The sequence below is a fragment of the Capricornis sumatraensis genome, chromosome 9 (assembly GCF_032405125.1).
Source record: "Capricornis sumatraensis isolate serow.1 chromosome 9, serow.2, whole genome shotgun sequence".
Classification (NCBI taxonomy): Eukaryota; Metazoa; Chordata; class Mammalia; order Artiodactyla; family Bovidae; genus Capricornis; species Capricornis sumatraensis.
In genome coordinates, this window is record NC_091077.1 from 6,280,083 (window position 1) to 6,304,552 (window position 24,470).

At 61.9% G+C, this 24,470-nt stretch overlaps 2 protein-coding genes across 3 annotated transcripts in view; one reads left to right on the top strand and one right to left on the bottom strand.

Moving 5' to 3' along the window:
- Positions 1 to 2,813: 2,813 nt before the first annotated feature.
- Positions 2,814 to 10,457, top strand: COMP (cartilage oligomeric matrix protein). Its single transcript, XM_068979651.1, has 19 exons — positions 2,814 to 2,892; positions 3,140 to 3,225; positions 3,627 to 3,678; positions 4,109 to 4,278; positions 4,979 to 5,116; positions 5,391 to 5,465; positions 5,561 to 5,719; positions 5,807 to 5,911; positions 5,997 to 6,104; positions 6,309 to 6,468; positions 7,008 to 7,126; positions 7,368 to 7,420; positions 7,513 to 7,694; positions 7,901 to 8,079; positions 8,201 to 8,249; positions 8,497 to 8,693; positions 9,412 to 9,584; positions 10,189 to 10,328; positions 10,411 to 10,457. The coding sequence occupies exons 1-19, from the start codon at positions 2,814 to 2,816 to the stop codon at positions 10,455 to 10,457; spliced, it is 2,271 nt and encodes a 756-aa protein (XP_068835752.1).
- A 5,240-nt stretch (positions 10,458 to 15,697) lies between these two features.
- CRTC1 (CREB regulated transcription coactivator 1) overlaps positions 15,698 to 24,470 on the bottom strand; it is an 80,638-nt gene continuing 71,865 nt past the window's right edge. For both annotated transcript variants that reach the window (XM_068980401.1, XM_068980400.1), the window contains exons 12-15: positions 23,119 to 23,223; positions 18,550 to 18,636; positions 17,821 to 18,001; positions 15,698 to 16,343 (exon numbers count right to left, since the gene is read on the bottom strand). In XM_068980401.1, coding sequence (XP_068836502.1) covers positions 16,132 to 16,343; positions 17,821 to 18,001; positions 18,550 to 18,636; positions 23,119 to 23,223 — 585 coding nt within the window. In that variant the 3' untranslated portion in view covers positions 15,698 to 16,131. The remainder of the gene's footprint in view (positions 16,344 to 17,820; positions 18,002 to 18,549; positions 18,637 to 23,118; positions 23,224 to 24,470) is intronic.

A 24,470-nucleotide genomic window follows, 5' to 3' on the forward strand; every position in this document is an offset into this window, starting at 1 on the left:
CCAGCCAAGGGCTCAGGCCAGGAGGTCCCAGGCAGCAGTCTTCACAGCTAATGAGGGGCCTGGGTTAGCACTTCTCATCTACAATCTGTGACCAAGGGCAGAGAGGGGTGGTGTGAAGGCCTTAGGGGTCCTGCCTTCTCCAGGTCTAATCCTGGCTGTGTGACCTTGAGCTGTCTCATTCCCTCTCTGAGGAAAATGTAAGTAAGAACATCCTGCGGTATGACTGACATTGTGTATAGGTTCCGTATTGTATAATGGGCTAACACTGGAGGCAGACCCTGAGCTCATTCAGTCCTCTCAGCAGTGACCACTCCCACGTTCTCGGCGAGGCAGCTGAGGCACAGAGAGGTCAAGCAACTTGCCTTAGGTCACACAGCGAGGCTTTGCCCAACTGACATTCGAACCCAGGCCATGTGGCTCCTGAGTCTGTCATACAGTACGGCGGTAGCAGGGGTTACTGTTATTAATAGTAACGATGGCACATGAATTATAAGAAACAATATCCATGTGCCACTCATCGTGGCAGGGCTCTCTGCAGGCCCAGGGCCCCCGGGAACGGAGGAACAGAACAAAACACAGACATCCCCAGTCCCCTGGGAGAGCTCATCCTTTCTCTGCCAGAAGCACTCTGTCAGGCATCCTAGGGGAATGTCACGCAGCCCCTAAGCCCTGCCCAAGAAGAACAGGGAAGGCTTCCTGAAGGAGTGGGCATCAGAGCCAGATCTTGGAGGAAGGAGAACAGTATTTGGGATGGTGGGGAACAGCAGGTACAAGGGCCGGAAGTTCACCCAGAGTGAGTGTGTAATGTGAGGCTGCCAAGGTGTGCGAGGGAGGAGGGGGCTGCTGCCTGGAAGTGGGATTTCAGAGCCAGCAGGATCCGAAGGCAGGAACATTAAACCCGATTGCCTGGCTGCAGGCCTCTGCTGTCTGATCTGCAGCCTGGGACAGCCTCAGGACTGCCGCTTTCGCCATTCCCCCTGCCTAGAAGTTTCTTCCTCACAGCTCCTCATGGCCCAGCCGCGAACACGGCCATGTGTGTCCACGCTTCTAGCTCCATGCCAAGCCTGTGGCAGGGGCTTGGCTCCCATGGGCCCTCGTCCTAGCTGCATGAGGCACACGCAAGCCTAGGGGCCCTCCTGGAGCCGTGGTTTTCCCAAGAATCCCAACACCAGCCGGGAGCGGCCCCCAGGTGTGCCGGATGCCAAGGGAAACAGGAGGTGAGCTCATAGCCCTGCCACAGGCATCAGGGCACAGGCTTCACTAGAAGTGCCCAGGTTGGGATTGGCTCTTCCTATTCAGCCTCCCCTCCAGACCCACCACTCCTCACTCACCCCTCTGGGGCTCCCCATTGCCCTCCGGAGACAGCCCCAGCCCTGTACCACCTGGCACCAGTTCTCCTGAGCCCCAAGATTTCTCTACCCTGAGATCAATCTGCCCAGCAGACCAGACTCACTTTTGTCTCAGGGCCTTTGCACATACTGTTCCTCTAGCTAGAATGCCTTTCAGCCATCTCTTTATCTGGCTGTGGTCTCTTCACCTTCCTGGCCATAGCTCTGTGTTCCCTCCTCTTCTAAGAAACCTCCCCCGACTCCCCCTGATGCCCCAAGCTGGGTCAGGCACCTTCTTGGAGCTCCCACTGCTGCCTGTCCCTTGGGATGATTATGGGGGGCTCCCCACGAGGGAGGAGCCCAATCTGGCTTGTCCACTTCGTGTCCCCAGCCTCCTGCAAAGGACATGGCACATAGCAGATGGTCAATGCGTTTGTGGAATGAAAGAATGTGGCTGAAATATCCCCAACTTCAAGCTTCACATGTTTCTCTCTGCCGGAATTGTCCTACCTTTTTTATCCCCTGATCTGAGTCTTCCTTTCTTGTAGATTTCTTGCCACCTCCTCCAGGAAGCCCTCAGTGACTTCTCTGCAACCTCCCACTAGAACAGATCTGACAATGACCCTACCTTGGCTTCATCCCTGCCCCTCACAGTGGCTTTCAGCTATTTGCTTCGCCTCTCTGGACCTCAGTTTTCCTGCTTATAGAATAGAGGCTGCAAACACTGGAGGGTAGCAGTGTATAGGGTTAATACCAGAAAACAGAGGTGTTTTGTAGCTTAAGAGCATGGCTGGGCTGGGAGGATTTTCCTGATTAGCAATAATTTCTATTTTTATTACAGGCTGTTCCCACAGAGCTGGACTGGAGCTCTGATGGTATGGGCAAAGTCTCGACAAACAGAAGCACAGGGCTCCCCTTCAGACCTCCTCCAGCCAGACTCCCTTAATTTGCTAGTCCTCCTGCGGGGAGGGACACACACACAGGCCGGTGCACAGGCCGGGTGACTGAGTGGGCTCCGGCCTCTGGGTGACCGGGTTGTCCCCACTACCTACTCATCAACCAGAGAACTGCAGAGAGGAAAGACCAGAAAGGGGCTGGGGGAGGAGGTAACTCCTAACCTTAAGCCACTCTTGACTCAGTTTCCCCAAGTGTGAACTGAGGGGAGCCGCTATGGGGAGGCTTGGCACGCAGCCGTCTCTCAAACAAGTGAATAAGAGGGCTGGAGGGCGGTCCTGACTGATTCCCCGCCCCGCCAACCTCAGCCCAAGCCCCCGCTGACTCAGTTTCCTCGCCCGATCCGAGTTCAGCAGCGCTGGGCGGGGCCTTGAACGTGGAGGCCAGCGCCGTCTGTTTACCTTGTGGCTGGACGCTGGGCAGGGCCGCGGTGGGCCGTCCCCCGGGCCGGCCGCGCCGCCGGGATAAATAGGCCGCTCGGCCCCCGTGGGCGGCAGAGAGCGAGCCGCAGTCCAGCTCCCCGCCGCCGTCATGGTTCTCGCCGCCGCCCGCGTTCTCTTGCTCACGCTGGCTGCCCTCGGCGCATCAGGCCAGGGGGAGATGCCGCTGGGTAAGCCGCTCCTCCCCCACGCCGTGCCTCTGACCCCCAGAGGGACAGGACTCGCGGGAGGCCTGGGGTCGCGGCTCCTTGAGGCTCGGGGAAAGTTCACCGGGGCGTGCCGGGTGGAGACAGCAGGCAGTGGGGCAGAAGCTCAAGAAATGGGGTGGGCGTCAGGGATCTCTGCGGCGGCGGGGTGAGGAGTGGCGATGGGGGTCGCCGGTCCCCGACGCCCCACCAGCGCCCCCTGTCAGCGCAGGTGGGGACCTGGGCCCGCAGATGCTACGCGAACTCCAGGAGACCAACGCGGCCCTGCAGGACGTACGGGACCTACTGCGGCAGCAGGTGCCGGCCGGGGGTGGGGGGTTGCGGGTCAGGGGAGAAGACAGAGATTTGGAAGAGGGGAAGTGGGTCTCGGAGGCAGGGGAGGGTGGGAAGTGGGAAGGGACCGGAGAAGTTGGTCCTGATGGAGGTGAGAGGGGCCGACTTTATGGAAAGGAAGCGGGGGGCGGTCTCAGGGATGCGGCGTTCTACGGGAGAGAGTATGGATCCTTGAGGGGAGAAAGAAACCCCAGGGAAGGAGGAGAAGGGGCTGGGAGAGTAGGGATCTGGGGGTAGGGAGTCCGTGGGGAGAGGGTCCGCGACGGTGGTGTCATGGGGAAGGAGTCTGAGAGCGGGAGAGGGGAGACCGGCGGGGGAGGAGAAGGATGTCCCGCTGACCACACCCCATCTCCCTTGCTCCAAAGGTCAAGGAGATTACGTTCCTGAAAAACACGGTGATGGAGTGTGACGCGTGCGGTGAGCGCAGCCGGGGCGACGGAGACGGGGTGGCCGGGGAGCGAGAAGAGATGGGGAGACAGAAACAGATCCAGAGAGCAGAGGACAGACCGGGAGCAAAAGAGAGAAGACAGAGGTTGACAGAGATGGAGAGATTGGATGAGAGATGGAGAGAGAGGAACAGAAAGGGGAGAGAGAGAGACTGTGGGAGGGGAGACCTCCAAAAGAGCCAGAAACCTTGCGAGAGACGCTGGGAGGTGGAGTCGCGGAGGGAGAAGCGAAAAAAGACAGTCGGGCGCAGAGATCGAGAGACTGCAGAGACCTGGAGAGCGGAGCGCTCCGTACGGGGCGGGGTCGCGGAACAGCCAGGATGCTGCCTGGATGGGAGCGCTGTCTCGACAGGCTCCACCCCTGGGCGTGGCCTTAACCACTCGCGCCCCACTCCCTGCAGGGATGCAACCCGCGCGAACCCCCAGACTGACGGTACGGCCGCTAAGCCAGTGTTCGCCCGGCTTCTGCTTCCCCGGAGTGGCTTGTACCGAGACAGCCAGCGGCGCGCGCTGCGGACCCTGCCCCGAAGGTTTCACGGGCAACGGCTCGCACTGCGCCGACGTCAACGAGGTGCGTCTGCCACCACCGCCCCGACGAACCCCCAACGCTTGCCCCACAACTCCCCACCGCCCCGCCCCGACGACCTCCTCGTCCGCTGGGGGTCCTCCGGGAGAGGTCTCCCTCACCTCCGGGGGCGCACGTCCAGACGACCTCCCCACCGCCGGGGGACAGTCACCCCTACTACGCCCCTCTCCGCCTAGGATGCCCACCGTGACGACCTCCTCCGTAGCCAGTGACGTCCACCCCGACGACTCCCCTACCGCCGGGAGTGGTCCCCCTCAACGACCCCACTCACCACCGCCCGGGGTGGCCGACCCCAGAGACCCTTCCACCACCGGGGTCCCCCCGCCCCGGCAACCTCCTCACCGACGGGCACGCACACCCCGACGACCACTTCCCCCTTCCGCTGGGGACGCCCGCCCTCAAAATTTCTTCCCCTGTCCATGAGCATCCAGCCCACCGGGTCCCAGAAACAGCCCCACTCCAGGCAGGCCCTTCTCCTCGCCTGGTCTTGCCCTTTCCCACATCAAGGCAAAGCCGTGTGTGACCTGACCTCTGGGACAATAGCCTCTGCCCTACATGGCACCCCCCTCCCTCCTATAGCTAGCTGATGGCCCTTGAACTTTACAAGTCCAGTAAGCCCTAAGGCGCCTCTTTCGGGGAGGCCCCGCTCCTCATCCTCTGATCCTCCGGGCCCTTCCTCCTCCAGTGCACCGCCCATCCTTGCTTCCCTCGCGTCCGCTGCATCAATACCAGTCCCGGCTTCCGCTGCGAGGCTTGCCCACCTGGGTTCAGCGGCCCCACCCACGAGGGCGTGGGGCTGGCCTTCGCCAAGGCCAACAAGCAGGTGAGGGCCGTCGGGGGTTGGCAAGCCGGGAGGAGCATTTCGAGGTGGGGGGCATTTTGTTAAGTAAACTTCAGCCTCGCAGCCTGCTTGGCTCCAGGGGCAACGGATGGGGACAGGAGTCTGGGGAAGAGGAAGTTAAGGGTTTCCCATCAGGGATGGTGGGGACTGGAGGAAAGATTAGGAAAGAGGTAGGATTCAGAGGATTCGTGACTCGGGTGGGAGGTCTGGGGGTATCTGCCTGGGAGCGTTGACCAGTGCGCTCTCTCCCACCCAGGTTTGTACGGACATTAACGAGTGTGAGACCGGGCAGCATAACTGCGTCCCCAACTCTGTATGCGTCAATACCGTGGTAAGGCCTGGGAGGAGAAGGAAGGATTGAGAGATGGGGAGGGTGGGGCGGAAGTGTCAGGCGGCCGGGGCTGACCTCCTGTGGCCCGGGCTCAGGGCTCCTTCCAGTGCGGCCCGTGCCAGCCCGGCTTCGTAGGCGACCAGGCATCAGGCTGCCGTCGGCGGCCGCAGCGCTTCTGCCCTGACGGCACGCCCAGCCCGTGCCACGAGAAGGCCGACTGCGTGCTGGAGCGTGACGGGTCGCGATCATGCGTGGTGAGTGCGGGCAGGCCAGGAGTAGAATGGGATGAGGGTGCGGGTGTAGGGCCACGCCAGAGCACCCACTGACTACCCCACCCGCAGTGCGCCGTCGGCTGGGCTGGCAATGGGCTCATCTGCGGCCGCGACACAGACTTGGACGGCTTTCCAGACGAGAAGTTACGCTGCTCTGAGCGCCAGTGCAGAAAGGTGGGTGCGGCGTGGAGGGCGTGGCCTGGTAGGGGTGGGCGGGGCTACTGGCCACGCCCCCAATGCCCGTTGTGCCCACCCCTAGGACAACTGCGTGACGGTGCCCAACTCAGGGCAGGAGGATGTGGACCGGGACGGCATCGGAGACGCCTGCGACCCGGACGCCGACGGGGACGGCGTCCTCAATGAGAAGGTGGGGCAAAAGTGGGGGCCTGGGAGAGACCGGGTGGGGGGCGTGTCTCCGGGTGACGGGTGTGGCCTCAGAGGATGATCTAGGGGTCCCAAAGGACTGAGGTGGGGTCCATGCAGAGGAGGCGGGGCCTCGGAGCTGGACAGTCTGGGGAGTGACTTTTGACTCTCTAGGACTGCCTATCCCCTAACCGGCCCTCACCTCTAGGACAACTGCCCGCTCGTGCGGAACCCAGACCAGCGAAATACGGATGGCGACAAGTGGGGCGATGCGTGCGACAACTGTCGGTCCCAGAAGAACGACGACCAGAAGGACACAGATAAGGACGGCCGAGGCGACGCCTGCGACGACGACATAGACGGCGACCGTGAGTTCTGGGCGTGCGAGGAGAGGAGAGGCAAGGGCGGGCACCAAGGGGTGGGGTTTGGCTGGAGGTGGGGCTCGGCCTCTTCTGGAAGCCGGAGCGAGTGAGCTCGCCTAGGGCGCCAGGAACCGCTAAACCTGCTCCGCGCACAGAAATGCAAGCTGAGAGGCCGAGGGAAAGAGGGAAGACCTTTTGGAGGAGGGAAAGGGGGACCGTGCGTTAGATGCTGCAGCGGAAAGAGGACAGAGCCGTGAGCATGGGGGACAGGGCCCCATGGAAGAGGTACCATTTTTACAGCTGGGCAGAGACTCAAGGTGGTGCACACGCTGAGCCGGTCCCTTCACCGCTCCATTCATTTAGTCTCTAGGAGGCTGGCTGGGGACTGGGCATGAAGACTTAGTTTAACTTTGTAGTTATTGGGAACCAAAGGTGGAGTGGGGACTCTGTCCCAGGCTAATCCCAGGTCGGCACCTGCTCTGCTGAAGCCAGCCTGGCCCCAGCCCCATCTGGGGATCCGGTTCTGTTTCCTCTGCTTCTCGCAGGGATCCGCAATCCGGTGGACAACTGCCCCAGGGTGCCCAACTCAGATCAGAAGGACACTGATGGTGATGGTGTAGGAGATGCCTGTGACAACTGTCCTCAGAAGAGCAACGCAGACCAGGTGAGTGTAGGCCAGACTCCAGCTGGGGCAGACCCCCAGGTGAGTCCCAGGCTGGTTAGCAAGACTCCAGGCCAGTCGGAACAACTTGGCTGGGGTTGGGGCGGGGGGAGGGGGGTGTGCGGGTGGGTGTTGCTTGGGCTCAGGAAGATCTTGGCTCTGGAACTGGGGGTGGGGGAGAGGCTTCTGAATTCTTCTGCCCTGATTATGAACGTCTGTATCCTCCCCCTCCTCTGGCCCCCAGAGGGACGTGGACCACGACTTCGTGGGAGATGCTTGCGACAGCGACCAAGACAAGTGAGCAGGCCGTCCGGGGCTGAGGTGGGGACCCAGCGTGGGCAGCGCCCGACCCGGCTTTTGCCTCACTGTCCCTGCTCCACCCACTCTAGGGATGGGGATGGGCACCAGGACTCGATGGACAACTGCCCCACAGTGCCCAACAGTGCCCAGCAGGACTCAGACCACGATGGCCAGGGTGACGCCTGCGATGACGATGACGACAACGATGGGGTCCCCGACAGTAGGGACAACTGCCGTCTAGTGCCCAACCCGGGCCAGGAAGACATGGACCGTAAGGCCGGACGCAGGTCCTGTGGGGCAGGGCCAGGGTGAGGTTTGGGGTGGGCATGGTGGGGGCAGTGGCACTTGTGAGCCGAGCTGGAGGCGTGGCCTGGGCAGGGCCAGTAGCTTGTATGGGCGTGGCCAGGCCTGGGGCGGGGCCTGGAGCTCATTCTATCATTGCGGGGGGGGGGGGGGGGGCCTCCCACCTCCTCTCAGGGGACGGCGTGGGCGACGCGTGCCAGGGCGACTTTGATGCGGACAAGGTGGTAGACAAGATCGATGTGTGTCCGGAGAACGCTGAGGTCACCCTCACCGACTTCCGGGCCTTCCAGACGGTCGTGCTGGACCCTGAGGGCGACGCGCAGATAGACCCTAACTGGGTGGTGCTCAACCAGGTGGGGGCGGGGACTAGGCGGGAAGTGAGGGGAGCCCAGGACCACCGCAGCCGGTCCTAAACTGGGGGCGGGGAGCCCAGTCCTTCTGGCCTGACGCCCTTCGTCCTTTGAACCTCACCAGGGTATGGAGATCGTGCAGACGATGAACAGCGACCCAGGCCTGGCTGTGGGTGAGACGCGGGGGGGCCAACTGGCTGTGGGTGAGACGCGGGGGGCGGGCCAAGCCATGCAGGGAGCTGCTCAGGGGGCGGGGCCGGAGGAGAGGCGGGACAGGGGCGGGCCTGGACTCGGGAAAGGCGGAGCCAGGCTAGGTGGTCTGGACTCTGGGCTTGGGCGTTCTGTACTCCGAAGGGGCAGGGTTCGGGGACGGATCCGGATCCCGGTAGGACAGGGGCTAGCGTGCCTTCTTCTCCCCAGGTTACACGGCCTTCAATGGCGTGGATTTCGAAGGCACGTTCCACGTGAACACTGCCACGGATGACGACTACGCTGGCTTCATCTTCGGCTACCAGGACAGCTCCAGCTTCTACGTGGTCATGTGGAAGCAGATGGAGCAGACGTACTGGCAGGCGAGCCCGTTCCGTGCGGTGGCAGAGCCCGGCATCCAGCTCAAGGTGCCGGGCCCTTCCTGAGCGCTCGGTTTCAGCGCCGTCTCTGAGGCCCCCTGCCCTTCCACAGACCCACAAGCCTTACAGTCCCCGGCATGATCCTACGGACCTCGAAGGCTTTCTACCGAAATCCTCCCAGTTCCTCCCACAGGTCCTCAAACATGCCCCCAGGATCCCCTAGTCTTCCTGTGGGCCTCCAAACCCCCTCACAGAGCCCCAGGCTTTCTCTCCGGTTCCAAATCCTCCTGCAGACCCCCTAGAATAGAATAGATCTGCTCAGTCGTGTCGGACTCTTTGCCACTCCATGGACTGTAGCCTGACAGGCTCCTCTGTCCTGGATTCTCCAGGCAAGAGTACTGGAGTGGGGTGCCATGCCCTCCTCCAGGGGATCTTCCAGACCCAGGGATGGAACCCCCATCTCTGGCATCTCCTCCATTGCAGGCGGGTTCTTTACCACTAGCGCCACCCGGATCCCAGTATTTCACTGAAACCCTAAAATTCCCTAAGTCCTCTAGACTCTAGTTTATCCTACCGACCACTGCTGCCCCCTATAACCCACCTGTAAACCTCCATGTGGCCCTCAAGGCTTCCTTGGGGGGGTCTCCCATCCAGGCATACCAGGGATCCCCACCACTCCTCTATGACTCAAAGCTCCTTGCCCGTCTGGGGGCCTTGGTGGCCTGTATGGTCCCTGACCCCACTCTCCTCTTCCTGGATGTGGTAGGCCGTGAAGTCCTCCACAGGCCCTGGGGAGCAGCTTCGGAACGCACTGTGGCACACGGGGGACACAGCGTCACAGGTGCGGCTGCTGTGGAAGGATCCCCGGAACGTGGGCTGGAAGGACAAGACATCCTACCGCTGGTTCCTGCAGCACCGGCCCCAAGTGGGCTACATCAGGTGGGAACCCGCCCTCCGCCAAGGGGCCCGGAGTCCCTATTCATCCCTCGCTCTTGTGGGAGGGAGTTGCTTCGGGGGGCCTTGGTCCCCTTACCTGTAAAATGGGAATAGTAGAGGCAGAAATAACTGTTTGGCCTTGGGGTATGATACCCCTCCGAGGACACAGGGAGGGTTCAGGTCTGGCAGAGAGCTGCTCAGTGGGCGGGGCCAGAGGGGAGGCGGGACAGGGGCGGGCCTGGACTCAGGAAGGGCGGGGCCAGGTTGGGCGGCCTGGACCCAGGACTGGGGGTTCTGAACTGTGCACATACATAGCAGAAGGTGGGGTCTCACCCACTCCCCGTTTCCCAGTCCCCACTCTGCGCTGCCAGGAAGTCCAGGCGCTATGTTTAGCATCTACTGTATGCGCGCCCTGCACATCCATCGTCACACAGGGGAACTGAGGCTCAGATCAGGAGCTCGCTTTGTCCTGAGTGTGGCCCAGGCAGGGAGACACACAGTCCCTTCTCCTAGATAAGAGATGCTAGTTCACTGGGCAGGGTGCTGACGCTCTGAGAGGGGAGGCCTGGCCTAGGACCCTGGGTCACGGTCCCCTCCTGCCCCGCAGAGTGCGATTCTACGAGGGCCCAGAGCTGGTGGCAGACAGCAACGTGGTCCTGGATACAACCATGCGGGGTGGTCGTCTGGGGGTCTTCTGCTTCTCCCAGGAGAACATCATCTGGGCCAACCTGCGCTACCGCTGCAATGGTAAGAGGACCCTCATCAGGGCAGGCGGGGAGTCTGCACCCCCCAGCCTCACCCGCCTCACCTGATCACCCTCTCTCCACAGACACCATCCCCGAGGACTACGAGGCCCAGAGGCTGCTGCAGGCCTAGGGATGGGGTTGGGGACCCGCCACTGGGTGACAGCCACCCGCGCGGCTGCCCTCCCCATGGGAGGTCGTCGGCATCAGGCCCCAGGAGGCAGTTGGCCTGGGGGGTAATGAAGGGCTCAGGGAAGACAAAATAAAGTGTGTCTGTGTGGCGGAGGGGCTGGCTGTGGTCTCTGCTTTGGGGAGACGGTAGGGTCGAGTCTCTGAGGGGAGGCTGGCCTAGAGACCCCAAACTTGGCAGTGGTGGTGGGGACTGCCATTGACTCCCCGCTGACTGCCTGGGGCCCTAGCAGCCTGACGAGGTGTCGGGCTTTAATTTGCAGGCCCCAGGCCTGCTGCTTCGTCCCCTCCGCGCCCCTGGACCATCTGGCCTGGGATCCTGTGGAGTGTGTGTGAGGGCCTTAGGCCTGGGGGTCCGTGTTCATGCGTGTGTGGTCTCTGGGCAACTCCCACCTGGTGCACCGGCGAAACCCACATCTCACCCTTGAGGCGGGAGAAGAGGGGAGGTAGAAAAGGGAGGAGGCAGAGGCGGAAACAGTGAGTTTTTATTATGTTTCATCACAAAGGGTGCAAAGGTACAAAGCTGACGGCATCCGCGCCAGAAGGATGGGCAGGGGCTGGCCGAGTGCGCCCTGAGCGCCTGCCCCCGCCTGCCATGGGCACCCAAGCGTGCAGCCCACGGGACGCCTACAGCACAGTGTACATGCTGGGGAGGGCAGAGCCAGCCTGGAGAGAGGGACACAGGCGGGGCAGGGCCGGGACTACAGGGTTTGCATATATCAGTGGTACTGCCCAGCTCCTGGAAGGGGAAGGGCAGTTTCCTATGGAGGGCGTGGCAGGGTCAGTGGACCTCAGCTGCCACAGCCCTCCCTCCCGAAGTCTGGTGGCAAGTGCCACAGCTGTGTCCCCTTGTCCCCAGTTGGCAGGAGGTCACAAATGACAGGCTGGGCATTGACTGCCCCCAGATTCCACAACCCTGTGAGAGGAGGGCAGCCCACGTGTCTGGCTCCTGAGGACAGGGTGCTGGGCGCTGGTCAGAAGGTGAGGAGAGCTGCCTGGAATTAGCTCCTGACATCTAGCCCCTGCCTGCTACCCTGCCTTGGATGAGCCTAGGACCCAGATACCATGGACCTGAGCTCCTAATGACAAGAGGGAACTGAGGCCTGGGTCACAAGAGTCTTGCTCGCCCCCTGGTGCCTTCAGAGGTACCCCAGTGCCCAGGCACTGGGGCTGCAGGTCACCCCGCCTCTGCTAGGGGAGAATTCTTGTCTGTGGCCCGGTGCCTGTGGCATACCCATGGTTACGAGAGGTGCCTGAGGCCCACCAGCCAGGACCCCCAAAAGCTGAAGGAAACCAGAAAGAGCTGGCTCAGGCCAAACTGACGAAGGAACGTCCCAGGGACCCCATCATACACCGTAAGACCCCCTCCCCCCAGGCATGGGGGCCCAGGGTCCCCTGAGAATGGAACAGGGTGGAAACAGACCAGGCTGCCCACTCACCCCAGACAGGCCTCCCAGGGCAGGGAGAGGCACCCAGTCCCCCCCGCCCAGCTCTTCAGGTTGTGTGGCGGGGGTGCAGGCTCAGGCGGCCACAGACCCCTCACCTGAAGCATCACGCCCAAGAGCACCAGGTACCCTTGACCTGGCACCTCGGTGCCCCAACCCCACGCCAAAGGTACCCTGGTGCCTCTGACCACAGCTCCCTCAGAACCCAGGGAGGGTGGGGGGGGGTGCTCCCGTTTTGTCATGACTGGGGTGGGGGCAGGGGAGGTGGAGGGTCTTTCAACCCCACCAGGCCTCACCACGCCCAGCCCACACCCTGGGGTGGGGATGCCTTCTTTAGACATGCGGGAAACTTGGCATCCCGAGTCGGGGCAGGAGGGTGGCAGCATGTCTGGTTATGAACTAGCTCAGGGTCGGCCCAGGCGTGGAGGTCTGGGGAAAAGTGTGGCATCCCAGGAGAACTCAGCCCCCAGGAGGTCTCTGGGTCCACAGAAGCCCCTCAAAGAGCAGTGCTCGCAGGGACTCTTCAGACCCCGGCCGTGGGAGCCCTGCCCAGCCCCACCACAGGCCTCACACCTTCCCCCATCTCCCGTGAGCAGGCCACAACCAGCCCGCACCCAGCACACAGCCCCTACAGCAGACAGCTACCCTGGCAGGACGGACAGACGACACGGGACCTCTCATCCTCCACGCAAGGGTCTCACCAGCATCTGATGGACAGACAGATGGAGAGCCACTCTCGCCCACCCCCATGTAACACATGGGCCTCATAACGGCCCCACCTGGCCAGCCATCCTCCTCGGAGGTCGGCCGCCTGAAGCAATCAGGCCCAACACACCTAGGATGTCATAACTCTCCTGGCTCAACCCTCAAAATCCGCAAGTAGATAACGGTACACAAAAGCCAGTCAAGCACCCAAAGCCGGGCTCCCAGCCCCTGTGCACACCCGCCAGGCAGGCAGGTGGCCCTAAGGCCAGTGGAGAGGCTGGAGGTTAGCACAGAGGTGGCATTACACACCCACCTGCCCCTGCCTTCCGGCCCTGCAGGCCCGGTCCCAGAGAGCTGCGTGGACTGCAGTTGGGGTGGGAGCTGGACCCAATGCTATCAGGGTCCCTTCTGCTGTGCGCCTGTCCCCAGCAGGGAGCCTGGCCAGCTTCTAGGTATTACTGGCTGTGGGTCCCCAAATTTTGCTGAAGGACGGATCTGCCCCCTGAGCTTTCCACTGAGGGTCTCAGGGCCCTCTACCCCAAGGGGCTGGCCCCCACCGTTCCTGCCCAGGAGAGTGCTGGGGGGAGCAAGGTGAGCCGGGAAAGTGGAGGGGGCGCTGCAGTCTACCCCAGCAGCGCTGCCGTCTCCCCTCTGGTAACAGCACACGTCCTCACAGGTACCTGTGATGGGGTGTGACCCCCAAACAGACCCGCCTTCTCCTCCCCCACGTCCACCCTGGGCACTGCAGGGGGTGAAGCTGAAGGGCGGGGGTGGGGCAGGGATACAAACTCTCCTCTCTGGAGAACACAGAAAGAGGCTGACCCCAGGTCTCATCCTCATGGGGGGACACGCTCCCCAGCCCGGGGGCTCAGAGGACAGGGGGCAAACCGAGGCACGGTGCGTGCTCCCGAGGGATGGATGAGGGGAGCTCAGCCGCGGCGAGTGAGGGCGCAGTGGCGGGTCTGTGTACATGACGCAGGGGCCCCGGCTCACCCCTCACGGCGCAGCTCGCCTGGAATCACAGTATTTTCACATCACAAGTCAAAGGGCTGATTGCCCTAAGCTGTCCTTTTTCTAAAAGTCTTGGCAATTCAAGAATACTTGGAGAAGTGATATATAAGAAAAAACCCAAATCCCCTGTTGTAGACTCCCCCTCAAGGCCTGCCCAGGGCTAGGAGGGGGCAGTGAATCCTTTGAGGATGCTTGGCCGCTGCTTTCTGGCTGGGTCCCCTCCCCAGGAAAGCTCTGCATCCACGCCCCTCATGGGCCAAGGCCGCCGTGTTAATACAAAGCCACCTGTGCTCCTGGCCACGGGATTCGAGAAACGGGCCACAGGGCTGGACCCCCCTCCTTCCCTGCCCACCTGCACCAAGAACCCAGTGCTGGGCAGATGGGAAGTGTGGGCTGATGGGGTTCCCTCATGTGGTCCTCTCATGGGGTCCCCAGTGCCTTGTTTGAAAGTTGCATCCAGGAAGGTTGTTTGTAATTTTATTAAGGCCATTTTTTTAAAGTTCTACATACAAGTCTAATGGTAATCAAACCCTTCTATGTACATGTAGTTCTTCTTAAAAAAAGAAACAAAAAACAGTCCCCATTCTTTGCCCCCAGACCCCGCCACCCAGAGGACAGGCCCCTGACCTGGATGGACTGACACTGTGCCCCCCCAGCCAGACGACAGCGGTGGAGGCCAAGTGACAAAGGACAGGGGGCTCCCCGTGGGTGTGGCCACCTGGCCACTTGGCTATGTGCTAACAGCCCAGCTGGGGAACAAGAGAGGGTTGGTCACTAGGATCTGGCTCCCACAGACACGAGGCGGTGCTCCGGAGACCCTGATGGAGGTGGAAATGCACCAGGCAGGAGGGGCCAGCCTGGCTGGCAGGCAGAGGAACAAGAACGAATTCAAAATGCGGTGTCGGAGGGAACCAAACAGAGGCTCCGGTTCCAGGGCAAAGCAGAATGCGAAACCTGCCCTGCTGCCCGCTTGCGGGGCCTGGAAGGCAGACGGCCGGCCTCTGCTGCACCAGTGAGCCCCGCAGACGGTCACCTGGGCCTCCTGAGGCACTGTGAGAAGCACCTGGAAACCAGCCTCTGAAACGCACTCTGCTATCTGCCTCCAAAGCCAGCCCTGCCGGAAGTGGCCACCGAAGAGATGGTGGGAGAGGATGAATGGTGGCTGGTTCTCGGGGCGGGCTTGCTGAGGACAGGCTCGTCTCTGGGGCGCCTCAGAGCAGAGGGGCCGCAGCTGCCGCCAGCCACGGGGTCTGGGATGGGCCCGCCCTGAGGACTGGCTGGCACCTTCAGGAGACCCTTAATGCAAGCCGGGGCTCCTTCCCGGAAGTCGGTTACGAGACCGGAGGGGAGGCACTTCCGGCCGCTGCCGCCAGCTTTCACCGGAGTGTCCGCCCAGTCCAGCCTAACCTCACGTCCTTCTGGTTTGGGATAACGGAGCAAAACTAAAAAGACAGGAGATGCAGCTCAGACCTGAGCAGGCAGCAGGCTGCTTCCAGTTAGCTCACAAGTATTATAAGATTGGATTTCTAGAGTAAAAAAAAACAAACAAACATGCTCTCAGGCAAGCGTTGGCTTGGAGGGGTCAGTTCCTCATCCACAACCATAATGTAAATACAAACCGAAAGAAACGAAACGTAGCGCAACGAAAAATGCCCTGGCCACCCCTCCCCACCCCATTCTTTAAATAATAGAAACAGTGACCACAGTACAAAGATGGAAACAAGTTGCACTCCCCCCCGCAAATATCTGCCTCCACGTGCGCCCGGACAGGCTGGGGTGGGGTTTCACAGCACAGGTGGCCGCAGAGGGGCCTGGCCGGAGGGTGGGGGGTGGGCGGGCGAGGCAGGGACTCTGGAGGAGACTTAGCAGCTCCCCGTGCTGTTCACACGTCCGCATCCCACCTCCATGCGATGGATGCTAGCGTTCTGTGTGTGCACAGAAATATAAAAGACAGCAGTCCAAATAGTGTTTATTTCGCTTCACGTCCGCCCCCCTCTCTCTGGTACTTTCTCCCTTTGGCAGGGTGGGGCTGGCTCGCTACCTATCCAAGGGCTGGGGGCGCGGGCGGGTAGGGGGACCAGGGACAGAGGAAGGCAGTGAGAGCTGGACAACAGTCGCAAGATGTACCTCAGCCCACTACCGTCACGGAGCATGGTGCCCACCGAGGCTGGCAGCCCTGCCCAGCACGCTTTCCGCATCTTACAGGGGATGAGAGAGCAGGGAGGGTCCGCGGGGGCGACGACGCGCGGCCTCACGCGGGAGGTGAACGACCGGGGTGGAGGGATGGGGGGGTCGGGCAGGGGGCGCTTGGCGGCATTGCAAGCTCAGAATCACAAGCTCGGCCGTTTGCGAGGGACGGAGCGCCGCTGTCCCCAGGCTCGGGGCGATGCCGTCGGGACCACTGGCCGGCGGGGTGACAGAGCCGGGGGCTGGGCGGCCATGTGCCACGCGACCTGCTCACAGACGGTCCATCCGGAAGGTGTCCTCGGTGGCCGGGTCGGCCAGGACCATATCTGGGTCATTGAGCATGTGCAGTCCATCCAGGGTCAGGGGGTCAATCTTGAGTTCGTCCAGGGGGAACTGGTTGTCAGAGTCGAAGCTGACATCACCGACCCCGGCCAGCGTGCTGGTCAGTTCTTTAGAGAGGCTGGGAGGGGACTCTCCTGTCACTGGGGTAGGGGGTACACACAAAAGGCTCAGCTTCGCCCTGGCCCCCGGCACCCCCACTCTGCACCTCCACGGCCCCTGTCGATGCTCAGGCTGCACCTGGAAGCTCACCTGAGTGGTCTGTGCTGCTAAGGACATTTGCAGTGTCTGGGGATATTTTTAGCCGTCACTACTGGAGGGAATGCTACTGGTGTCCTAGTGGAGGCTGGGGATGCAGTGACGCTGCTCAGCACCCCACAGTACACAGGGTGGTGCCAGCCCACATGTCAGGGTGCCAAGGCCAGGACGCCCTGAGATGAGGTTTGTGACACAAACCAGCGTGACCTGAAGGGAGCAGGGGGCCTCTCTGACTCTGCCAGGCAGTCTGCCCTGTGTGCATCAGGGGACTTGGCTGTGGGCTGGAGGGAAGGCCAGGTTTCTCCGCAGAGACCCAGCTTCAAACCTGGGCTCTTGTGAGATCATGGACCTCCGTTTCCCACTCTGGGAAATGGACATGCAAGTTCTAGTCTTTCTGGGCCACTGGACAATCACAGAGGCCTGATCCTTCTCATACAACCTCCAAGGCCAAGGCTTCTGCACTCAAGAGTATCTCCTGCAGACTCTGGGTCCAGGCAGGTGGCCCTGAGTCTAGTCCAGGCTGTGGGGGCTCTGGAGAGAGAACCCTCCCATTCTAGAGATGCCAGCGGGACTGCAGAAAGGGTCTCATCCTCAACCCCACGTCATCCCTGGCTTATGAGGGAACTGCTTCTTCTTTGATAATACCTGGAACCTCCAGGGGCATGACAAAGGGTGGGGAGAGAAGACTGGAAGGTCTGAGCATGGCTGGGTGGAGATGTGTGTGTGTGCGTGCGTGCGCGCACCCGCGTACCCAGGCAGTGTGTGTGTGTGTGTGCCCAAGCACTGTGTATATGTGTATATGCATGCGTGTGCCCGGGCACTGTGTGTGTGTGTGTGCCCGGGCACTGTGTGTGTGCATGCCTGGGCACTGTGTGTGTGTGCACGCATGTGTGTGCCCAGGCACTGTGTGTGTGTGTATGCGCGCGTGTGTGCCCGGGCACTGTGTGTGTGTGTATGCACGCACGTGTGCCCGGGCACTGTGTGTGTGCGTGCCTGGGCACTGTGCTAAAGCTGCTTTGGGATGCCCAACATGGTATGTGTGAGCTCTTATGTGTGTGTGGCTGCACAGGACAAATCCCACCGGGCATGTTCAGCTACTGGGGCGCACACGCTTGGGCACGGGGTGAAGGGCGGGATGAGTGAGTGGCCCTGTCCCGCCCCTGCTCTGTGTCCCGTCCACTGGGCCAAGTCCAGGCCTCAGTATGTGTGCCCCTGGCCTGCACCCCGTAAGCCCAGCAGAGTCAAGGGGGGGTTCTGGCCTCCGCGGGTCTGCACCGAGGCAGGGGCTCCATCTCCCCCTAGGCTCCCACGGGGACACTGACATCAGGACCCGCCGGAAGACGCCCTGACGGGTGGCCTCACCTGTGAGGATGATGTTGGGGATGCTGCTGTGGCTGGGGTAGCCGAGCTGCTGCGTGTCCGGCAGGCTCCCGTGGCTGCCTGTCAGGCCCATCATGGCCGCCTGGGAGTAGTTGAGCGTCGAACCTGGGCTGTACAGACTGCTGGAGCTGATGGCGTTTTCCATCATGTTGAACTGCTCCAGCTGGAGAGGAAGCACAGGGGTGTGAGCCAGCTCCCCCAACGCTGGCCGGCCAGCTGTCCGGCCCACCCGCCCCATGGGACGCCCAGCACACCCATGCTGGAGGCTGCCAAGCACGAGTTGCCCTGCCTTCGGGTCTCCCCGTCTCTGAACCTGCCTGGGCTGGCCAGCACACGGCCCCGTCCGAGCGTGTGGAGATGGATGGATGGATGGATGGTTGAAATGAGTGAACAGCTCCGGGTAGCAGTCCACCCTTCCCATGCGCAAACCCCCTCCACCCCGGGGTCCACGCAAAGCCAGTGCAACATCCCGGCAAACCCACGTGCACGGCCCACACCAGGGCACCGCTGTCAGAGCCACTGCCCATCCCTGCCAGCGTCCACCGCCTGCCCTTCCTCCCCCTCTGTGGGTGGCCTCGCTTTTCGGGAAGGGTGCAGACACAGGAGGGCCAGGCCAAGCCACCCCCTCCAGGGCCGGGGCCACCACAGCCCGGGGAGCGGGCCGAGGAGTGGGCGGGGTCTGGCGAGCGTCTGCGGTGGGCGCCCGCTCACCTGGTGGGACAAAGCATTGGCCTGCCTGGCCGCCATCTGCTGCTCATAGAATGAGTCCCCAAACACGCCGCCCAGGGTGGAAGAGTGCTGCAGACGAAAGAGAGGCCCGCTGTCGTCAGGGCTCCCAACCCAGGCAGCGGGGTGAGGCCGCTGGGGGTGGGGGCGGGTGCGCCCGCGGGCGGGCTGCACCCAGGCCCGTCCCCCAGGGCCTCACCGCCAGCCTGGGCTGGGAGAAAGGGGAGGCCTTCGGAACTTCCTGGAAGGTGCTCGGAACGTGAGAAGCTGACCCTGTCCATCTCAGGGCCTCTGGGAAAGCCCATGCCCCCTGTGATGGAGGGGTGCACGCCTAACCTCAGGACGATTGTTCATTTCCACCACCTGATCCCGGGGGGCCTTTGCACCCCAACTTCCCTCAAAGTCCCATCCCATCTCCTCTCTGTGAGCCCATTTTCATCAGATGGAAGCCAAGGGGCCACAGGGCCCAGGAACCCCTTGTGACAGGCCAGAGGAAAATGTGTGATTGGGGCAGGGCGGGAGGGTCTCTGGATTTCCAGGATGCAATGAGTACCTTGTCAGACAAGGGAGACACGGGACAGAAGGCAGGCCACACATGCGGGCAGGAAGGCTTCACAGAGCAGGACGAGACAGGTACAAAGAAGGCCCTGCCCCCTGGCCCCCACGGCTGAGAGGGCAGAAAGCCCCACTCCTGTCTGCCCAGTGCCAGCTGGGGCAGAGGGATGGGGCTGCTGGGAAAGCAGCAGGGAGCTGCTGCCCACTCCTGAGATGCTGCCAGCGAGGTGGCAGGAGGGAGTCTGCAGGGACGTAGTGGGGAGCAGAGGCGGAGCGGCGTGCGTGGCCAGCTCACAGCACAGGCAGCAGACCTGGGGAAGCAAGTCCCCAGCCCAGCACGCGTCCAGGTCAGAGTCTTCACACACCACAGACCCTGGACCTCCTCCCTTGGAGTGCCCTGTTCTAGAAAGGTCCCCATGTTCTCCGACAACTACCAAAGCGTGACTCTCAGGCCTCCACTGCCAAGAAGAGTTGGTCAGAAAGCCAGCAGCCACTCCGAGTGTCTAGTGGGCTGAACACAGGAAAGGGACAGCCAGCCACGTGGAAGGCCGGGCGGCTCCTGGGGACGGACACGCCACTAAAACACCACAGAAGAGGTAAAAGCGCTAACGGAGTAAGGAGGGAGAAAAGCTAACGTGGCAAAAGGCCACCTCTGCCCTAAAAATCGCCGGCTTCAGGTTTGGAAAAGGGGGCGGTGAGGCTGCTGGAGGCGGCAGGCGACCACCTCGGCTGAGGCCGGGGGCACGCCTCTCCGGGGCACCTGACCCTGTGGCCCGGTCCTTGGCCTCAGAGAGCCCCAGCGCACACACAGGAGACCCCAGCTTCCCTTGTAAAGCTGCCATGAGGGTCTGCCAGCAAGGTCTGCTCAGAAGGAACCAGAGAGGGAATGGAATGGGCCCAGTCCCAGCTGCCTCAGGTTCCAGCAGCAGCTAGACAGGTAAGACATCGACGCGAGGGCAGGCGTGGCAAGCCGGCTGCCTCGTGCCGCCAGGGGAGATGCTGGCTGGGCTGGGAAGGCGGGGGCTGACCCGGGCCCAGGGGGCTGATGAACGCCTCCTCTGAGATCCAGCTTCAGTGGGAAACCCCGTCTGCCTTCTGCCACGGTTTGCCCCCAAGCAAAGCCCCTGAACGGGGCTGAAGGGCCTCCCAGGGCCATCTTCACATCTGAGCGAGCAGCCTTCCTCCCCTGCCGGCGCACAATGGATGAACAGACAAACGGACACACAGACACGGGCGTGATGAGACAGCAACTTGCTCTCTGCTCAGGACGGACCACTCTGGTCCAGGCAAACCTCTCCCAAGAGAGATCTGTTCCACTGTAACCTTCCTGTGCCGCCTCATGCATGAGAAGGGCCGCTACTCTGAGACCAGCCCAGGCAGGCTGCCCGTCGCGGCTTCTCCTGCCTGGAGCAGCGTCTCCCATTCCCACAGCCCTCCAGCATCACGTGACAAGACCAGCCGCAAGTGCGCAGAGCCCACAAGATGGACGGGGAGCACACGGACACCAGGCTGGCCCTCGGCGTGCCCTGAGCTCACCGCGCCTTTCCCGTCTTCTGCAGAGCCAGGGGAGAGTCCCAGCCCCTGGCTGCCGTGGGTGGTGGAGCGAGAGGCCCTCTTGTGTCAGTGAGCCTCGAGAACAGCCTCAGGTACCCCCAAGGGGAAGGCCACTGTCCTGACACACAGGGCCTGGCTCGGGGTGTGCTGAGAGCCTGGCAGACAGGGAGAGTGGGGCACGCCCCCCACGACCCTGCCTGAAGGAACAACTCCTTCTGCTCTGCCCGGGAAGGACTTGGGTGCTGCAGTGACTCCTGAAGTCTCTCGACTTGGTGACATTTTGGGGATGGGGTGGCCGGGTCCTGGGGAGGCTTCACTGCTATGGCAACAAGCTTTGGTCCCAGATGTCAGCTTTTCGGGAACCCCTTACCTGATGGCGGGTTCTGGACAGAATGCAGCCCAAAGGGGAGCAGCACCAAGGGGGATTCTGAGGAACGTGTGCGTGTGTCACAGATCATTGGGGAACCTGCGTGTGCGTGTGACTGGGGACCTGTGTTGTGTGGGTGTGTGTGTCAGGGATTGGGGACCTGTGTGTGTGCCAGGGATCAGAGTCCTCTGTGTGTGTGCATGTGTGAGATTGGGGACCTGTGCTCTGCGTATGTCAGGGAACCTGTGTATGTGTCAGGGAACCTGTGCTGTGTGTGTGTGTGAGGGAACGTGTGTGTGTGTGTCAGGGACTGGGGACCTGTGTTGTGTGTCTGTCAGGAAACCTCTGTGTGTGTGTGTGTGTGTGTGTGTGTGTGTGAGGGATCAGGAACCTGTGCTGTGTGTGTCAGGGAACCTGTGTGTGTGTGAGACTGGGGACCTGTATTTGTGTGCCAGGGAACCCTGTGTGTATGTCAGGGATCGGGGACCTGTGTGTCTATGTGTGTGTCAGGGACTGGGAACCTGTGTGTGTGTGCGTGTGTGTGTCAGCGATCGGGAACCTGTGCTGTGTGTGTGTCTGTGTGTCAGGGAACCTGTGTGTGTGTGCGTGTCAGGGATCAGGAACCTGTGTGTGTGTGAGACTGGGGACCTGTATTTGTGTGCCAGGGAACCTGTGTGTGTGTCAGGGATCGGGGACCTGTGTGTGTATGTGTCAGGAAACCTGTGCTGTGTGTGTGTGTGTGTCAGGGAACCTGTGTGTGTGTGCGTGTGTGTGTCAGGGATTGGGAAGCTGTGCTGTGTGTCAGGGAACCTCTGTGTGTGTGTGCATGTCAGGGAACCCCTGTGTGCGTGCGTGTGTGTGTCAAGGAACCTGTGTTGTGTGTGTGTGTGTGTGAGGGAACCTGTGTGCATGCGTGTGTATGTCAGGGAACCTGTGTGTGTGTCAGGGATCAGGAACCTGTGCTGTGTGTGTCAGGGAACCTGTGTGTGTGTGAGACTGGGGACCTGTATTTGTGTGCCAGGGAACCCTGTGTGTATGTCAGGGATCGGGGACCTGTGTGTCTATGTGTGTGTCAGGGATTGGGAACCTGTGTGTGTGTGCTTGTGTGTGTCAGCGATAGGGAACCTGTGCTGTGTGCATCTGTGTGTGTGTGTCAGGGAACCTCTGTGTATATGCATGTGTGTGTCACAGATCAGGAACCTGTGCTGTGTGGGTACGTATGTTTGTGTGTGTGTGTGTCAGGGAACCTCTGTATGTGTGCGTGTGTGTGTCAGGGATCGGGAACCTGTGCTGTGTGTGTGCGTGTGTGTGTCAGCGATCGGGAACCTGTGCTGTGTGTCAGGGAACCTGTGCTGTGTGTGTGCGTGTGTCAGCAATCGGGAACCTGTGCTGTGTGTGTGTGCGTGTGTGTCAGGGGCTAGGGTCCCCTGCGCTGACTTGTATGAAGGGAACCTGATCTGATGGACACGCTCTAGCCCTGCCTGCTGTCAAGGGTGAGCCTCGGGCTCCTCATTCATGTGAAGAGGACAAGGACCTTGGATGGGCCGCCAGGCCACTCAGAGAAGCTTCCCAGGCTGGAGGCCTAGAGGTGAGAGACACACCTTCACAAGGGGTGGAGGGCACTGAGAAGCAGAGCCCCCGCACAGGCTGGCTGTCACTCAGCTGTTCCCCAAAGTGCGGGGAGCACTCCCCCACCTGCAGAAGCCTGGAAGCAGGAGGTCTCGGGGGCAGACATGGGCAGGGATGGAGCACAGGCTGCTGGAAGCCTGCTCCGAGCCGCACGCTGGGGTGAAGCTGGCACCGGCGTCACTGACGTGAATGGGGAGCCCGCCACCCAGAGCGGGGCCTAGGCACAGACTCCAGAGGTGCTGTGGGAACGTGACGGCTCTGGGGGGAGGGTGCCTTCTCCTTGGCCACTGCGTAGGATGGCTGCGCCTCACCGGTCCCCACCCCGATGGAGTGAACAAGATGGGGTGGAGTGAGACAGGAGGCACAGACGCTGGACAGGTGCACAGGGGCCACGCTGGGGGCGCCAGCCAGGCTGGAGTTGGGGGGGAGGAGGGGGCGGCGTCCCTTACTTGCGGGGAGCTCCCAGGGGAGAAGCCTTGATTGGAGACGGGCGAGGTGGGAGACTGGTTGGCTGGGGAGCCGGCGCTAGTGCGGTACTGCTGCAGAGCCGGTGCCTACGACGACAGACAGGTCAGGACGCTCGCAGGGCCCCGGGCCTGGGCTCCCAGGCCTGGCCGCCCCCGGCCCAGTGCCTGGCGAGGCCCCCACCCCTCGGGCAAGCAGAATACCGGGCATCTGTAGGAGGGCACCTGAGCCCTGGGCCGGAAAGGGGCCCGGCCTCCAAACCCAAGTCTGGGAGGGGTAGGAGCACACGGTCAGAGTCCAGAACCCAGCCTCTCAGAGTTGCCTTGGGGGCTATGGAAGGGCAGAGGGGTCGGCCTCTACTCAGCAGGTTTAGAGCTCTCACACGAAGGCACACCAGTACCCATACACACATGCACACAGCTGTGCACACACCCACACACACGCTTGGGCAGGGAAGGCCCCAGGCGAGTGAGACGCCTCGCGCGACGGCAGGATTGGGTGCAGAGGAGGGGTCCTGGTGCCCGGCGGCCACTATCACCCATGTTGCTTGGGACCGGCCCCCTGGGTAATGCACAGACTTCTAAAGGGCAGTCACCTCTTCACTTGAATGACAAAGGGTCTTGGCGTCTCACCAGACCCCTGGGGGCCAAGACCCGCTAGGCCAGGACCTGAATCTAGTCTCTGCTCTGGTCCCACTCAGGGCAGCCCTGCTGTGTGTCTCTCAGCAAGCTGCTTGACCTCTCTGGGCCTGCCATTTAATGAGACCCACCTGGCCGGCTCAGGGCCCCCTAAGTACTGCGTCTCCTTCATTTCTTCAGCTGCCCGAGAAGTTTGGAATAGGGGTTGAGCCCAGATAGGGCAGGGGGCTCACGCAGCAGGGTTTGAGTGTCCAAGACACAGCATGGTCGCTTGGCAGTGACCAGCTCAGGTCTTCTTGGAGTTGGGAAGATGAAAATGATCAGAGGGACATTCTCCTCACTTGAGCGGGTGTGTGGAAGCTCACAGAGGCCGCCCCTGGAGCCCGAGCCCCGAGCATGCCAGCTCCCGTGGGGGTGGTGGGTGGATTACCCCACCACAGGGTCCTGATTCAAGAGTTTGGCTTGGATACCCCATGCCTCCACTGTCCCTCCAGCTCCACCACAAGGTTCTGCCACTGCAGGGTGTCATGGGACAGGGTGCCCCAGGCAGCTCCACCATCAGAGCCACCCCCGTAACTGCTGTGTCTCTGCCAAAGGCAAGGTTTGGGTGCAGTCCCGTCCTGGGGACCCCTGAGGTCTACCCTCTGAGGGATCAGAACGGCTTGGAGGTGTGAGCCTCCCCGTTCGGGGACCTGCCG